Source organism: Paramormyrops kingsleyae, chromosome 11, assembly GCF_048594095.1.
Source record: "Paramormyrops kingsleyae isolate MSU_618 chromosome 11, PKINGS_0.4, whole genome shotgun sequence".
In the NCBI taxonomy this organism is placed as follows: Eukaryota; Metazoa; Chordata; class Actinopteri; order Osteoglossiformes; family Mormyridae; genus Paramormyrops; species Paramormyrops kingsleyae.
Genome location: NC_132807.1, coordinates 4,375,455 through 4,393,078, shown reverse-complemented (window position 1 = coordinate 4,393,078; position 17,624 = coordinate 4,375,455). Strand labels below are relative to the sequence as shown.

Below are 17,624 nucleotides of genomic sequence, written 5' to 3'. Positions count from 1 at the left end.
GGGGCGGCTGAGCTGGACTCTCCGCGGCTCGGCCCGGCCCGGACACCCTCTCATTACCGGGGTGGGTCCATGTCTCCTGGATGCCATTTCACTGGGACGACTGGGCTTCCCCCCCCCCCATCTGCCTACTCCGTGCGGATCCCACAGGCAGCCTCAAGGAATCCGGCGCCTGGGAAAAGAGCCCTTATTTATTTGCCTGTTCTGTGGAGCCCTTCCGTTTCCAGGGCTGCCAGTAAAACAAACGCCTCCACAATCCTGCGGGCACAGAGAGTAACGGCAGAGTAATGGCGAATAAAACGTGCCGTACGTGTAAAATCCCCGCGATGACCCCAAGGCTCTCCCATAAGCCGCTTCACACCGTGTGAGCAGATATAATTTGCACCTCTGTGTGGGTTAACGCTGCTCGGTGTGTGTGAGTGAGTGAGTATGTGACAGGTGCTTTAGAGCTGTTCTCATTTCTCTGAAAAGTGACAACATTATTATTATGCTCTTCTCCCGGGCTGCTCCGCTTCCTGACAATCACTGCGTGGGAAGCTGTTACCCCCAGTGGGAGAAAATAAATTCTGCACAACAGTCCAGATATGGACGACGCTGCTGCTTCTGGGTAGGATCCAAATTAGAGAGGCTGTCATCTGCCAGGAACATGTGGTTTACTCACCTGTGTTCAGGTGTGTGTGTGTCAGGGGCAGCTTTTAGCTTCTGAGGAATCGCAGTGTTCATGTGTGGGGTTTGTGGTGTACAGCTGTGTGTGTGAACATCTTTTGGCTGCCAGTGGGGTACTGTGTGCTGCGCGGGGGGGTTGGGGGCTGCTTCTTTTTAGCCCCCCCCCCCTTATTAAAGCCTGGATTTTCTTTGTTTTTATGATCTAATAAAAACAGCGGTTCTGGAGGGGGGAGGGGTCACTAGGGGGCCATTGTTTCATTTTTTTAGGAACCATTTTGACTCTGAATGGCTGGATTTCGGGGAAATGCAGTTTCAGATGAAAAGCTTGTGCTAAATGGTAATACTGGTGATTCGACCGGGCCTGCTGGCTCTGCACTGCGTATCCCAGGCCCAGCAGAGATTTCCCAGATTTTTGGGGGTTTGGTCTCATCCGGATCCCAACCTTGCGGCCGCACGTTTCCTGAAACTCCAGAAACACATTCCTGGTTTAGCTTCGCTCCGGTTCTAGAGGATCCCCCTGACTGAGCTAGGAGCTGATGGAACCAGACCCTGTATACGGGGCCCCTGGGGGCCGTGGGGGCCGGCCTCTCTGGCCCCAGCCACGGGAGGGGGCGCATCTACAGCTACCCCACTGAAGCCTCACCATGGCCACCAAGTCCCTCTCCACCACATCTCCCCCCCCGCCCCCATAGCCAGCCTACTGAGGAGTCAGGTGACCCACTAAGAAGCCCCCCCCCCCCCCCTTAAGCAGGTCACTGGAAACGCTCTGTGCTGCGTTTGCACACCGCGCGGGCGTCACCCTTAATCACTTTGTCAAGGTTAGGGGCCGTCCAGCAGCTGCAGCTAATTAATCCTCCATGACAAGGAAGTGAAGGCAGGGGCCAGCTGTGTGACTGCCGAGCCACTAGGGGGGGGTATTTTAATAACACACTCACTTAGTGTGTCACACATATTGACCTGGTGTAATTCATAAGTATGGTGTAAAACATGTAAACAAACTGGACAAAGTTGATGGATGGATGGATGGATGTGCATTACAAACTATGCCATGTCACCAACCAGGTTAATATTAAATACAAAGTTTTGTTTTTGGGGGGGGGAGGGGGAGTGAATGAAGCCGAATATATGCCGGGTGTACGCATCTCCCCACCCCCCCTGGTTCCTACACCTCTGCCTCTGAGTTTGTAAAGAATTTCCTCTCTTGTCATTTTACCATGCACTTTCGTACAATCAAGAATGAAATATTGCTCCTTCTAGACCAACATCATAAATAGATAAGTAAAAAAACAAGTCTTTATAGAGTGCAGCAGATTGTGTCTGTCTAGCCCATACTGGGAGTCTCTCTCAGGAAGCGCTGGGCCTTTTTGCAGAGCAGTGTACATGAAACTGGGTGCGAGTGGAAGCTGAAGGCCACAGTGATGTCCGCTGAGCCGTTGTGCTGCCTTCAAACAGTAGAGCAGGGCTGTTCAGTGGGGGGGTGCAGTGGGGGGTGCAGTGGGGGGTGCTGAGTCAGCCCCGGAGGTCAGCACTGCTGCATGTCTGTGTGCCTGGCAGACGGCCGCAGTCGCTCTGGTCAGCCTCCTGCTTCGCTCCTTTTGATCGCTCTGTCCTGATATACGCACAGCTCTCAAGCTTCTGATGGTCAGCTGACCCCGGACTTTTACTAACGTACCCACACTGCGCCGACCACCGCTGTAATCTGAGATGGGAATCTGCCGGTGGGGCTGGGGGGAGGGGTGGGGGGTCACATGTAAGGGAACGTTTAGAGCTTTCTGGGAAATGAGCGCTTTCGGCTGACAGGACGGCGGCAGACAAAGTGCGTTCCGTGTGACCAGAACCGCTGGTCCTGCACGGGCTCCTCGAACCTGCAGCCAGGCCATGCCGGACTTGTAAAGGATCCGAACTGCTCTGGCAATCCCTGCCCCCCAGTAAACAAAGACGTTGGAAGAATCATACTCAGAGTAGGGAAACCACAGGGGATTCTGGGAGCCTGGAGAGACAGATGTTAATTTGCGCTGAGCTTGGAGGAATCTGGTCCAAATGATAAGCCGGATGGGAGGCGGCCTCCGTGGACCGGGGGTGTGTGTGTGTGGGGGGGTGCTCTTGTCTGACTTTATGTAGCTTAGTGCTCTGACAGCTGTGCTTTCACCCGCCGCACCAGCACATCAGAGGATCGACGTCCTGAATCACGTGGCGCCTCGACTAAAGGGCCACCTGCCGTCTCCTCATGATGTCGCCCGGAACCACCGTGAGAGTCGCTTCGCCACGCGTCACCAGCCAGCGGGTCACCATTCAGGAGCGGCACTGCGGCCGCTGATCACGGTGCTCCAGGAGAGGGAGCAGATTGTTCTGTGTGCTGTTTGGGTCCGGATGTAAGACAGCAGGGAAGGGCCCGTGCTTTGTGGGCACTTCGGTACTTCGGCCTGAATTACAATCAGCATCATTTCATCCATGTCATTTACAAACACTTTGTGTGATAAAACTCAGTAATCTGACCAGAGAAGATTCTAGGGACACTGGGGGCCTTAACTGAAAAATTCTCCATGGGGCCCCTCCTGCCCCGACCACCCCCGCCCAACATGGGAAAAGGCATTACCAGTCTAAATGAATAATATCAACAAAGAGAATTTAATAAACACAAGTCCTTTATTTTCAGTTTTGTGAAAAACAGAATACACAAAAAAGCAATGCACTATGTAATCAGTCGCCCTTGGGGGGCCCCCTCCCAGCTCGGGGCCCCAGGCAATTTCCTGCACCACCTGTCCTGTTGCTACGCCTCTGAAACTGGTGTTCATGTGTTAAGTAATTCATTTGTAGTTCTGTTATTCCAGATTTTTCTGTCGATTGAGTGTGCAGCATATAACAGCTCACCCATGGAGAGGCCAGGGCTGGGGTGGGGGGTGATCGGGGGATAAGTCAACCAATTGAAAGACATCAGAAACACTTTGAGACTTTTAGCCCTGAATTTTGAAAACTTACATTAAAATGAGGCCCTTCTCACTCACTGGAGTGGAAGTCCCTGGTGCTGCATGTTACCTCCCACTAATGGAATGTTACAGGTGCACGTCTGATATGCCGCCAGGGGACTTTCCTGTTTGATTTTAATCGAACATCTGGTGCTTCTTGAGTCATCGTGTGAATGTAACTGATGATACACTGGGGTGCTGTCCCAGGAGTATATTGCTTGGCCTGTGTACAGAGCTCTTGCTCCGGATCAGGACTGAAATGGTTAACCGCAGCTCAGAAGCAGGCCTGTCTAGTCCATGAGGTGATTGGCTGCTTTCATCAATGACCTCTGACCTCAGGAGCACAGATGAAGCAGGGCTGAATCTCAATACCAAGAATGCAGAGACTGTACTTGTGGTCTTGGCAAAGAGCAGTCTTATTGAATTGCCTTCCAAGGACTTGGGGTGCAATGAATTATGGGACTGGTCTCATTTTGCAAGGATGCAACCGATGCATCCTTGATATTTGGGGCGGAGCAAAAAGCAACATCTGGGGACTTTTACTGTCCTCTGTACTTGTGTTCTTAGTATCGCAATTGGGCTTCGGCAAAGGAAGATGGCGTAAAACGGGTACATGGGAACACAAGTACGGTGAAGTGCACATATTGAGATTCACCCCAGATTTCCGCTATTCCTTCATGATGGGGACATTGGGGACAGTGATGAACCAGGAAAACGTGAGCTTAAAGCGTTATGTTTTATTTTCTCTGTCATTTGGTGGATCTAGTTCCGTTTGTCTCCGGTCTATGAATGTAGGCATCGCTGGGTACGATTTCACAGGTGGGTGAACAGCAGTTCCCTATTTCATGGCTGGGTATTGGAAGAACTCGGGCTTGGCCTCTGGGACCCGCTGCCTTCTAAGACGCTCCACATTCTCCTCGTGCTGCAGGTGACATTCACGAAGAGGAAGTTCGGCCTGATGAAGAAGGCCTACGAGCTGAGCGTGCTCTGCGACTGCGAGATCGCCCTCATCATCTTCAACAGCTCCAACAAGCTCTTCCAGTACGCCAGCACCGACATGGACAAGGTGCTGCTGAAGTACACAGAGTACAACGAGCCGCACGAGAGCAGGACCAACTCTGACATCGTGGAGGTGAGGCTTTCCGCTACCTTCCGCGGGTACGGACACGCCTATTGCTAGCAGGCGAGATACAGCCCCTGTTGTGCACTTACAGCCGTCCACGGTGTTTAAAAGCCACACCAACCTGTTTTCCAAAGACTCCCTTGTTTGCAGCAGAGCTCTGTGCCCTCGAACAAGACGGGCGCCCTGTCAGCGGGTCGGTTCTCTGTTTAATTTCCTTCGGGTGTTTTTTGTTTTTCTGTCTGAAGTAAATTTCCAGATATATGAGTGTTTTTCCGCATGGTTTCCTGAGCCTGCTCTGTGATCTCGGGGAAATCCACGGCTCTCTCTAAAACTCCTGTAAGGATTCTCCATCACCATCCACACGTTTGAAGTTTTTGTGGCCGACAGTCTACATAATTGGCTTATAAATACTCAAATACCAGTTTCTAAAATAAAAAAGGAAACTGAGGAAAGCGGTATGGATGTGTCCCTGTCTCCACGATGATACACACAAGGTCACTGTTGCGCTCTTGAGACCACGAGTCGAGACACATTGTGTCAGTTTGGCTCTGACCGTCCCCTGCACTTGACCGGGGGCTCGTGGAGGGACGAGGCGTCTGCTAACAGATGGTCCTGAGTCTCTGGGCCAAGATCACTGAAAAGAGCAGGAGGTGCACCCAGTGGGAGCCAAGAGCTCCTCACTGACGCACTTGTGGTTTTCAGCCTTTGTGAGGCCTGCACTCTCACATCCACGAAATGAAAGGCGAACACAGCTACGCCAAGTCCTCCAGAAAGTAATATTAACAATAAACGGGCTTATTTGTCTTGAAATGTAATATTGAGAGTAGACAGGCCGGCTCTGTGTTTACGCTTGGCTTAAATGCAGCTTTCGAGTGCCGCCTGTGCCCTGCTATGCTTGCTCCGCTCGCCCGGGTTGACCTGCCCCAGGGGGCGCTCTCTGTTCCGTATCTGTCTGGCAGAGAGTGGGCGCCAGCTCAAAGGTACGCCGGCCAAACCCGCAGGAGCAGTAGGGGTTTCTTTACCAAAGGCATGCACAGGGTGTCCGCAATGCATGATGGGATTGGACACCCCCAACCCCCACCCCCCCTCCACCTCCCTGTTATTCATGCTGACTCGGCAGCTGGAGCGTCACCTGTTTTCTGCGTGCCCCTGGTGAGCGCTGGGGTGGGGGCTTGGGGGAGGTCCCTCTTCAGGAGAGGAGGCTCACCTGCACCCAAGATGAGCATTTCCCACGCAGCTGGGATCTGCTGGCGCAGCGTGTCTTTGTGCTGTGCTGCTTCTTTGCTCTTTCCTGTCCTCGTTTAGACTGTGCCGTCGAATAGATGTATTGTAATATTCAGAAAGCAAACTAGGGGCGTCACCTTTCACCTTTCACCTTTCATCAGCTAACAATGACAAAACTGCATGCAAAGCTGAAGCCCAGCAAAGTGCACGACTGGCTGTCAGGAGGAGCAGGCAGGTAACCACTGTGCATGGAGAGTATCTCCAGCTTGCATTGCCTGAATTGCATTAGAATGAATCGGACTGCCTAACTTCATACGCTGTGATGAATGTGTCATTTTGCAGTGTTTGGGTTAGAGCGTTGAGAACATTGTTAGTTGGGCTTTGGTAGGTGGGTATCTTCACACCATCTTGACAACCATGGGAACTGGGTCATTTGCGTGTGAGATACTGTGACCTCGGAGTCTGAGGTTACTTTCTCCAATTAAAGACAATGTGGTTTTAAATGGACATTCTTACTTGAAGCTTCCTTGCGTGTTTGTGTTGAAGTTACTACAGAGGTGTTCTGCATCCAAGAAGGAGATAATGGCCTTTCTGTCTCAGAGACCTGGTAGATTCTGTCCTGAAAACCAGGTCCACAACGGTCCAAAAAAATCATTGCCATGCTCAGAGGATGGGATGTCGTGCATCACTCAGGATCTGCAATAAGCCTTCAAAATATGTACTGGGGAGTGGGGGGGTGGTATTAAGCTCCTCCCCTTGATTTCATATTAAAGCTTTAAACAGTATCTCTCATGTGAGCTAAAGAGGCCTTAGTCTTTGTTCAGACTATTATTTATTTGGTTTATATATTTTGCACCTTATACATGCCCATATGTGCCCAAAAAGTTTTAGATTATAAAGTTTTACGTTTAGTTGGTAGAATCTAGGATTAATCTCGCGTTAAAGTGCTCCACCATCTTGGGTTAGAAGGGCTGAGGGTCTCAGCAGTGTTTCCTGGTCCCGGGCACCTGCTGAAATCAGATCCCCTCCCCTCTCCTCTCCAGTTGTGGTGCTCCACCCGCGATCCTCACACTTGGCCGTTAGGAGAGAATCTTTACACACTGATCTGAGAGACACGCCCCCTGACCTTGACATTTCCAAGTGCATTCTGCCTGGAGTATGACACGCGTGGCTCATGGCTGAAGTGTCTGTTTGCCTCCCCAGGGGGGGCTCAGATGGGAGCACTGAAGTATATTAGAAATTTCTTTGTGAGGATCCGTAAAGAGCTCTGATGAGCAGGTTAAGGGAGACCCCTTTTGACAACTAAAAGGCCATTAGAAAGAGCATATTTATGCACATTTATTTATAAAATTACACTTCTCGACAATGCGAATCACATTCATTACATGAAGAGTAAATACAGTATATATCTATGGTACAGTCTCATATTACTTTTCAGAGCTTTACGTTAAACAGTTATGACTAATTAATTTGTTTTTACTTTGAATGTGAAGTATTAACAGAGCATTTCAACTGTAATTTTTCAGTTCAATTCAATTTATTTTTGTATAGCGCCTTTCACAACAGTGAAAGGTGCTTCGAATGGGTGTGGGTGTGCACATTACAACACCAATAACAATATTACAGAAACAGGGAAAAGGGAATGAAGAAAGAACGAAGGAAGAATGGAGAAGAGGAAAAAAAATATTATTATTATTATTTTGAAAGCCATTTTGCTTTAGCCTGGGTTGCAGGGTGAGTAGCGCTGTGGTCTCGTGGCCTCGGGCTTGTGGCCTTGATTCCCCTCGGTCCGCATGCGCTCCTTGTGTTTGCGTGGGTCTCCCCCAGGTACGCCAGTTTACCCCCACAGTCTGAGAACATATGGGTGGGTGCGTTGGTGTCTCTGAAAGTGCCCTAGTGTGTGTTTGTCTGTACGAGTGTGTTCCCTTAGATGGCTGGCATCCCGAGCGCAGTGTCCCTGCCTTGTGCCCTCTGTTTACTGGGATAAGCTCCAAGCTCGGTGTGACTCTGTACTGGATAAGCAGCTATTGAAAAGGATTACTTTAGCAGATAGGGAGAGCGAGCGTCTAAAAGCATATAGGCAGTATTGCATGTTAAACGACGCCGATTACTCAGCGATTTCTCCTAAGTAGTGAGCTGCAGTGAGATGTCAACTTCTGCCCTGCTTACACTGGACTCGTAACTCTGTCACTCTCGAGAGCACTCTCACCCATTCTGTTACTACTTTTATATATTGTGAAGAAAGTTTGTGTAGGAAAGCACTGTAAAAATAAATAAGGGGTCTCAGTTGTGTGTTTAGAAGAGGGAAGCGCGAGCTGGCTGTGCGTTTATGGGCCTCTGAGGACGCCATCAGCCGTGTCCTGCGATGGCCCCTCTCCCCACAATCTGTTGACTGAGAAGCGGCTCCGTTTTGGAGGGAGAAGGGGGAGTGTTTAGACGAATGCCCTCGCCGATGTATATTAGCGGTGATTCATTCTGGTTTGGAGGTGGCGTGGGCAGGAGCCGGCTGATGCCCGCGAAGGCCTTTCTCCAGCGTGGCATCAAAGGGTTTCAGTCATGTTCCTCGTGGTGTCTTAGTGAAACAGGCTTATGCTGTAAACGGGCACAGAGCAGTCAGCTCGCCCTTTGGAAGGCTGGCATGCTCAACTGACCCGCGTTCGCTGCCAGGGTTTGCTGCTCTGGCTCTCCTTGTAGCTTCTAGTTTCGTCTCCACATGCCTCTTCTAGAGGGACCTCACCATTAAATGTGTGGTTCATTCTTTCAATGCGCATCTTACTTTAAAGATAAGATGAGATATACTTTACTGACCCTAGGGGGAAATTCCACTTTTTACTCCTGAGCAGAGGGCTACGTTTTCCATTATTGTGTCCCCTCTGCTTTTAGCTGCCTTTGAGGATGTGCCAATTTTGTCGGACAGCCAATGGGAGAGTAAGCTATCCTCCTGTCCCCCAGCTCAACATTTGGGCAGGGGGGCAACAGAATAAGGGCGACGGGCGTGAAGTTCAACCCCGCAGGCACTGGAACGCTAATGCTAACGCTAACGCCAGTGCTAACGCTAAGCCACGCCACACTTTTACTTATTTTATTTGCTCTCTGGGAAAGAGGAATGCTGCATGTATCAGTACACACTACATGATTCCTGCAGCCGTACTGTTTCCGCATGCATCCCTGGATAAACGGCCGCGCCGTAACCGTTTCCTCCACATGCTTGGTGCGATTGCGTTGCTATGGGAACGATCTGCGGTGTTTACTGTAAAACAGTACAACAGTAAACACTGTACAAGAGTGCCAGGGACACATACAATTAAGTACAGTACATAATGCTTGATAATACTTGTTACTGGTTTATGCATTGACTATACTGTACTTTTTATCGTTATTTAAACTACACCATGTAGCCTAGGTACTGTATGTAGTAGGCTATACCATATGGATTTATGTAAGAACACTCTATAATGCTCACGCAATGACAAAATCAACGATGCTTTTTTGATAATGTATCTCCGTCGTTAAGCAATGCATGACTGGAGTTTAGCCTTTAGTCACACTGTGCACAACCCTAATACCCTGTCATCTTCATTTTCGTGTTTATTTACCATCATGTCCATCATGCCAGTTCCCCCAGAAAGGACTCAACCCTGCTTCTGCTTCCAGTCCTGACCAAAGGCTGTTTCACAGCTATATTTAAAGCAGCCATTTAGAATAAAGGTGTTAGAAACAGGTGTAGCTGGTCTCACTGATATCAATATTTCTCACTCAACATTTATGCTGCTTTCCGTTTGAACTTGTATCTTGTCAATTCTGAATTCCTAGTTGGAATTTTCAACTGGAACACCCCCTCAAGTCGGAATTCCGATTAGTGAACTCGGAGGAATCGACACAACCCTGAGCTCAAAATCCAAGATTTATCAACAGAACTGAAAGCTGTGCCTTTATACTGTTTATTAGTACTTATGTCTTATTTGTGGCTCATTAAATTGGTCGTACACATAGTGCTGTCCAACCGCTATCTTTGGACCTGTTGCTACTCAAAATACAATGAAATGTGTTGTTATCCACTGATATTACCAACAATAGCTAACAATTAACTAGGCTAGACCTGGGGCCTGTTTTATTAACAGGATAGCAGATAACTTGTCGGATATAAGATAGCCTGGGCTTAATGTAAGTGATCAAAGACAAAGGCCATTTAAACTGGGGTGAATTAAATCTGATGAGTTATCCAGGTAAGCCAGAAATCTAGCTTTTTGAAACCGGTCCCTGGTACTGCTAAATGGCTTTCCGACTTGTGGTACTGGAACACTGTTAACTCATGTCTGACGTCATTCCCAGTACGAGTTCCGACCTCCGAGGTAAATGGAACGCAGCATTAGTCCTGCCTCTTGCTTGTTGAGTGGTTATGCTGAGCTTAAAAAGGAAAAGACAAGGCTCCTCTGGGGCCTGTGTGGCGGACTTCCCCTTTACTAGAGGGAGACCTCCGGAGTACTCTTTGTCAGTCTGTGTTGTTCGCCGCTTTGGGTCTGAGATGTTTCGCTTGCAGACCATGCCTCCGGGGTGATAAGCAGCTGAAGATAAGCAGCTCACTTGGTGCTCATGAACGGCAGGACCTTCAGTGATGCCAGTCCTGCTTAACGAGGGGCTGAGAGGGCCTCTGTGAGTGCAGCTCTTTCTGACTCGTCACCGGTTTGCCCAAGTCGGCCTTGTGCCATCATTGTGGCCTCTTCCGTTCTCCTCGCCCCGTGCTCTCCGCCCTTTGTACTCGTCTTGTCCATACTTTCTGTGGATGTAACAGGCTCAGGCCGGGTTAGCCGCCTGCTTGAAGCATCCCTGTAGTTCGGCCACCTGTGCCGTGGATGTGCAGGGGAATTCAGGGACCAGCTATTCAGTGAGACAGCGGGTCCTTTTCCAGGACCATGATGGATTGCTCACTCTGGGATCACTGTACATGATCCAATAGAGCCCAGTTGGATGCTGTTCTCTTCATAAACTATGAACTGTCTTAAAATTTAATCTCATATCCATATTATGTTTATATGTCTTAGTATTTATATTCTATTTATTTATTACTTCTCATTTGCACCACGAGCGATGTGAACGATATTTCAGCTCAGGGTATAACTCGTATATCTTGAGCTGACAGTATGAGATGTGTCGACTTTGACTTTGAAGCTACCCATCTGTTGGAGTCAGTCACCTTTTTTATCTTCTCTACAGACCTCTAGCGCTCAGCAGTTCTTGATGATCTTTGTCGCAAGCTCCACATCAGCCATACTGAAGTCTTGCTTCATCGACTGAAATTTCAGTGTGAACATCCGTGTTCCAGACACACAGCTTCCGCATCTCAAAACCAGACCGATGCGGCCGGAAATATGCTTCTGATGCTGCGCGTCAAATTCCCAGGCTGCCAGTCAGACTAGAGAAGAAAGAGGCATTAGTTGTTCTGACCTTTGACCTCATGTTCCAGACTGAAACCCAAGGTGTTCCTCAATACGCGTACTTGACCGTACTTGTGTTCGCATGTAGCCATTTATGTCATTTTCCATTACCGATGACCAGTTCCAATACTAAAAAGTACAGAGGACCGTAAAAATTGCCGGTTATCGTTCTTCCCCTGCCCTAAATATCAAAGATACATGGGTTGCATACTTGCCAAACAAGAACAATCCCATGATTCATTGTGGCCCAAGTTCGTTCTTGGGAGGCAAATTGGCAAGACTGCTCTTTGCCATCTTTGTGTTCTTGGTTTTGATAAACACCCCCAGTCACTCTGCTGCAGGTTCGGCATGATGGAGGGTCCTGCTGATCCGGCGATAAGGCTATAATCTGGAAGCCATGGCTGAGTGTGATTCAGTAACGTCAGGAAATGATACATCTTCTCACTCTCCACACCGCCTCTGGAGATTAGAGCGATGGGTCCGTGCCGCACTGCAGTCAGGTAGTAATCTGGGTACAGTCATTCCCAGACAGAGTGTGGAGCTGTGTTAGCGTTAGTTACGGCTAAGCCTCCCTGACCTTTCCAGGAGTCGCGTCGAAGGAGCTAAAAGCAACACTGCTTTCCCTCACATTTTTGTTCCCCTAATTAGTCATGCTGTTGTAACTATTAAGTCTTTAGTGTGTAGAAACTGCCTGGCTGGATAGGGGTTTGGATGTGAATTTGCACGGGAAGCACACAGGCTGCCAAGTGTGAAAACTGCTGAATTTTCACTTCACGTTCACGTTCGAGCGAGAGCTCGGCAGCTGCAGCACTGTTTCTCCAGCCGGGCCGATGGATCCTTTCAGTCCAGCCCCCTGCCTGTACAGTATGTACACATACAGATGCAAGTGTAATCTCATAATTAATTTAAAAGTATTAAGTAAGTAGGAGCTCAGTGTTGTGTAGAGCAAGTAAGGAGTGATTCTGCTTCTTAAGTTAAAGCCATGATTAATGTGTATTTTCCCAAGACTCTGCACAGGACAAGTGGGTACAGAGGATGGGTAGATGCATGCATGGGTGGATGGATGAATGAATGGATGGATGAATGTGTATTACAGACCACGTCATGTGACCATTACAGCATTTTATTAGTTGGAAAAAGTCTTAAACAGTTAATTAGCTTGCACATTCGGTCAGTTAATTTGCTAAATAGGTCTAAATCAGTGGTCTCACCTTGCTCCTCTGCACTCGGGATGGTGGTGAGAGAAGCTCACATTTATCTGGACATTGTTCTGGGTGCTCGTGCTCAGGCTTGCAGATTCTGGCTTGGACGGGGCTCTCCGTTATCCTCATGAATATTTTAGTGACCGCTGGATTGGATCGGGGGGGGCGCTGATGTTACGATGTGCTTGAGGAGGCAGGAAGGGCCCCGACAGAGACTTGGATGCCGGCAACTTTTGGCCCCGAGCTTCACTCCTGCTTCTGTCTGGTCATTTTTATGTTCCTACCAAGCAGCTTTTAATTGGAGTTTCGGCTTGTAAGTGATCTGTGAACTTTGAAGGGGAGACTTGAAAGCGTGAAGACAGTTAGTTATGGGCTTTTTGTTTGTAGTTTATGCGTCTTCACAGGGGTAAGTTTGGAGAGGCTTGTGGAATGGCACGCTTCCGTGCTGCAGCATTGTGATAATTGAAGGTCACGACAGCTTGCGTAAGGAATCACTCAGATTTTCTGTTTTTATGAACGGCTGGCTGTTTTAGCCTAGATGAGTGAAAAATGAGGCCCCTTACGCTGCACTGAGACCATGTTCTTCTGGAAAGGTCTTCCTTGCTTCTTAATGTGGTGACCTAAGCTCTGCAGTGCCTTCATCAGAGGAGCCGTCTGACGAAGGACTGACTGCTAATTAGCCAGCCGTGTTGGGATGGATACAGGCTGGATGCCCCCCTGCATCATGGCCCCGCCCCTCTCGCCCAGACTAACCAGCGAGCTCCGCTCAGCCCCGTCACTCATACGTGTGCAGATCGCTTGTACGTTTCAATATTTCACACTGGCCAACATGAATAATCTCTTCTCCTCTCAGGCCGTTATTTTCTTTATTAATTTATTTTCTAACTCCTTATTCATTCTTGCAAAGATTGAGTCATCTTGTTTTTCTGTTTAGCATCACACTGATGTGCAATATAACTCAGAAACAGAGATCCACTGACAAGTAAGAACGAATGAATGGTTGAATGAATGGATGGATGAATGGATGGATGAATGGATGGATGAATGGATGGATGAATGGATGGATGAATGCCTTTATCGTCATTACACAAGGTACAACCGAACTGGAAGACTATCCTTGTCAGTGCAAGAAAGGAAAAAGTCAGGAAGGATACAAATACGAAAAAGCGAATATGAATAGAATATAAAAAAATGAATATAAACAGAATAAATAGAAAACAATATAAATAAGTAAGTAACATATAACATTAAATATAAAAGGAGTGTAAAGAATAAAAAATGTAAACAATGTAATAATAAACAGAAAAAAGTATAATATATTATAAATAAAAAGTTTTACAGACATTCTGAGTCTCCTTGTGATTCAGTTTCACAATAAATGATCTTTGTCGCAAGCTCCACATCAGCCATACTGAAGACTCACTTTATCGACTGGTAAACTTCGGTTGTACCTTGTGCAATGACAATAAAGGCATTCATCCATCCATTCATCCATCCATCCATTCATCCATCCATTCATTCAACCATTCATTCGTTCTTACTTCTCAGACAAAAGGAAGACAAACGTGATTTCTTCCTGAAATAAATGTATTTGGTGAGGATTCAGTCCTAGGGTCACTGATGTAGGAATTGCAGACGTGTGGGGGGTCCCATGTGCCATTTTTATCCTCACACAGGGATCACAAAGATCCCCCCCCCCCCCCCCCCGGAAACCCAGCTGACTCAGGCGAGCTCCTCACTTGGCCGCTTTCTCCCGTGCTTTTGTGCTCGGTGGTTTCTGAGCCTTTCATCCATATCATGACACTGGAAACATCACTTAAAGGGCACTTCTCGCTGAATAGTGATGTCAGTGGGTGTGTGGGGTGGGAGCACGGCGGGGCAACAGTCAGGGTCGCCGTGGCGACACGCGTCACCCCTGCACACGCACATCGATCGTGTTCCAGGAGATGTGGTTTTGGGGCAGAGATCTCGGCTCTGCTTGGAAACCCCTATAAATAAGTAAAAAATGAAGCTGCTTTCGGGAAGGGGGGTGGGTGGGGGCTGTAATGGCTCTGCAAGGAATGCATTAAATCGCTTAGCACAGGTCTGTGAAAGCGCTGGCTAAGATGTAGCCGTCCCCAGAGACGCCTGCCACGTCTTTCCTTATCTAATGGAAATATACATTTGCTAAAATTACAAAATTGCCCGTGTCTTTATCGCAATTATGTTTTTAAAATTCAATTACAGCTAAAACAAACGGACCCAGAAATGTAGAATTGTCCTGGCTTTCCGAGTGCTCACATCTGTGCGCCGGTTCCTTTCTGCTTCTGCTCTAGCTGTGGCTTCCAGCTTTTTATACACACGTTTTATATATAGCGCTGTGAAAGCCATTGTTTTGCTGTTTGGGTCTTCTTGCTTTTAGTAGTTAGTTAGTAATGGTTAGTAGTTATCTTGCATCTTAGTAGATAGTAATAGTTAGTAGTATTCTTGATTTTTAATAGTACTTACTGGAGAATGTTTGTTTATGTGGGAGTGTGATGTAACCAGCTGCCAAATGAGGAAGTTCCTGCCTCTCTCTCCTGCTATTTTGCACTTAGTGAAAAGCCGCTGCCCTGCATTTCTGCATCAGGGCCGAGCGTGACACCCGCAACGGTGTGACACCGCGGGGGGGGGGGGGGGGGCTTGTTACGTGTGTGTGTAGCTTGGCCCTCTAAGTGCTCCTTTGGTTACACGTCTCCCTTGAGCAGCCATGATGCCCTGGGTGCACTTGTGTGTGTGTGTGTGTGTGTGTAAGTGGGTCGGATAAACATTATATTGTAGGGACCTGTTATTTTGACGTTGTGGGGACCATTTCCTTGGTCCCCACAAGAGGGAATTCAATTTTATAAAAATCTGTGAATAAAAAAACTAAAAATGGCAAAAGACTGCGTGTGCTTGTGCGTGCTTGTATGCGTGTATGTGCCCAGGTGTGTGTATGTGTGTGTGAGTGCATGCCTGTGTGTGTGTGTCTGTCCATGTCTATATTATGTCCACACAATGTGATAAAAAAAATAAAAATTTTGACATTGTGGGGACTTATTATTTTTTTTGGTCCCCAGAAAGGGAAATTCAGTTTTATAAAAATCTGTGAATCAACCAAAAATAACTAAAATAGCCAAAGTCTTTTTTTATTTTGTTTGGTTACTTATGGTTAAGGTTAAGGCTGGACTGTGCAGGTGTGTGTGTGTGTGTGTGTGTGTGTGAGAGAGCTTGTACTTAAATGTGTGTGTGCTTGAGGGTGTATGTAGCACAGTGACAGCCATGGGTGAAGCAGCTCTTTAGGGACTTTTTCACCAAGTAGGATCCCATGAGTCACCAGGGGAAGAACTGATGTGTGTGAGTCAGTCCTGAATGACCAGGAGGCAATGGGCTCACAGCCTGCCAAGGTTCAGGGGCTTCCCTGGGGGGGGGGGGCAAGGAAAGACTGGGAGGGGGGGCCAGGGAGCGAGAGACTGGGGGGGACAGGGAGAGAGAGACCAGGCAGGGAGACTGGGGGGAGTGGGGAGAGTGAGACTGAGGGTGGGGTAGGGAGAGAGGGGGGTGGAGGGGGAGGTGGTTGAGGGAGGACATCTGCTTCAGCCTGTGCTCCTCTCCTCTCCTCTCCTGGACACTGTCTGTGAGGTGTTCTGGGAGTGAGATGTTTAATACGGACACGCCTGCCATTTCGAACCTGGGACCACTAGCAGGTGCTAATATAGCCTTTGAGAGCTAAGTACGTCACTGAAGGCTTTTGCCTCGGTCAGGATCGCTTGTAGGACTCTTTCTTTTGCCAGACAGCTGCTGACACATTTGATCATTTTTGAACATAATGAAAAAGTCTTATTATATGAGAGCAGTGTAGAAGGAACCACGAAGTCATAGGAGATACAAACTCTGCAAGGGTGCTTCCTGTGTGCACTGTGTGTGTGATCAGCCAGCCAGGCTCCCGGACCTGACCGGCCTGGTAAGTTTCCACCGGCACCCGTCTGGCACTGACCGGGCTGCCCTGGAAGCCCCCCCCCCACGCTCGGCCCGGCCAACACACATCTCACATAATGAGCAGGCCGGGCCTTTAATTTGAATTTGCGATCAGATCTGCGGCTCCGTGGTTCACAGGCGGGGGGCAGCAGGGCTGTTTTTGAGACTCCCAGGCGAGGAGTCCTGTGGTAAACAGGAAATGACCCTGGTCCTCGGGGGTGAGGGGGGGCATGATGGCATAGACTCCTCATTAAGCCGTATGCATACAGCTCTTCAACAGCGTCCCCGTTGTGTGCCACAGAAAGGGACGACGCATTTCCTGTGACTGGCTGATTTTCTAGCCGAACAGGGTGAATGTGGGAAATCATATGTATTCCTGAGAAAAATAAGCAGTTCTCACCATGGACAAAACCCCAGCCCATCACCGATACGGAACCGGGGCTCCATGTGTTTGGAACGGAGAGATTGCACTACTGATCCATCCTGGGTCCTGCATTACTGCTGCTAATTAAACCAAATTAATCATTTATATTTCGTAAGCTGCACTTCAAAAGTACACAGCTGTTCTGGAATTAATTTCAGATAAAGTTAATTGTCCACCGCGTTGCTGGAAGACACTGTATCTCTTACCTGTAAGATGGATTCTAAGCCAATATCAGTGCTTGTGAAAATATTAGTTATGAGTGGACTAGCAGAGATCTGAAGTCGGTCCTTTGCAACATGTAGAGCATTTCTTATGTGAGGGAAACCAGTGTAAACTGTCATGTTTCTCATGAATTACAAAGCAAGATAACTGAACAAGATATGGGCTCCAACGGCAGGGGGGCGATGTTGTCAGCTGAGAGCTTAGTGGTGTTTTTCAAAACAAAAACAGACAAACGTTTGATTATTTGTCCGGCCTTGCGTTGCAGGCACTGCCGTAAGCAGTGACGCAGCACGGCCCTCTGAATCCCGCGATGGGTGAGGTCTCGCCGGCCGTGTAAACATTGCATGGCACCGCTAAGCCCCGCGCACAGCAGGCGGGCTGTCTTAACCT

General features: G+C 48.4%; 1 protein-coding gene across 7 annotated transcripts in view; it reads left to right on the top strand.

Annotated features, from left to right (window-relative positions):
* The window catches only part of LOC111844976 (myocyte-specific enhancer factor 2A-like), a 53,223-nt gene that overhangs the window by 21,849 nt on the left and 13,750 nt on the right, over positions 1-17,624 (top strand). For 6 of the 7 annotated variants that reach the window (XM_023813952.2, XM_023813956.2, XM_023813949.2 and 3 more), the window contains one exon: positions 4,558-4,761. The exons of the other annotated variant lie outside the window; for it this stretch is intronic. In XM_023813952.2, coding sequence (XP_023669720.1) covers positions 4,558-4,761 — 204 coding nt within the window. The remainder of the gene's footprint in view (positions 1-4,557; positions 4,762-17,624) is intronic. 7 annotated transcript variants of the gene reach the window in all.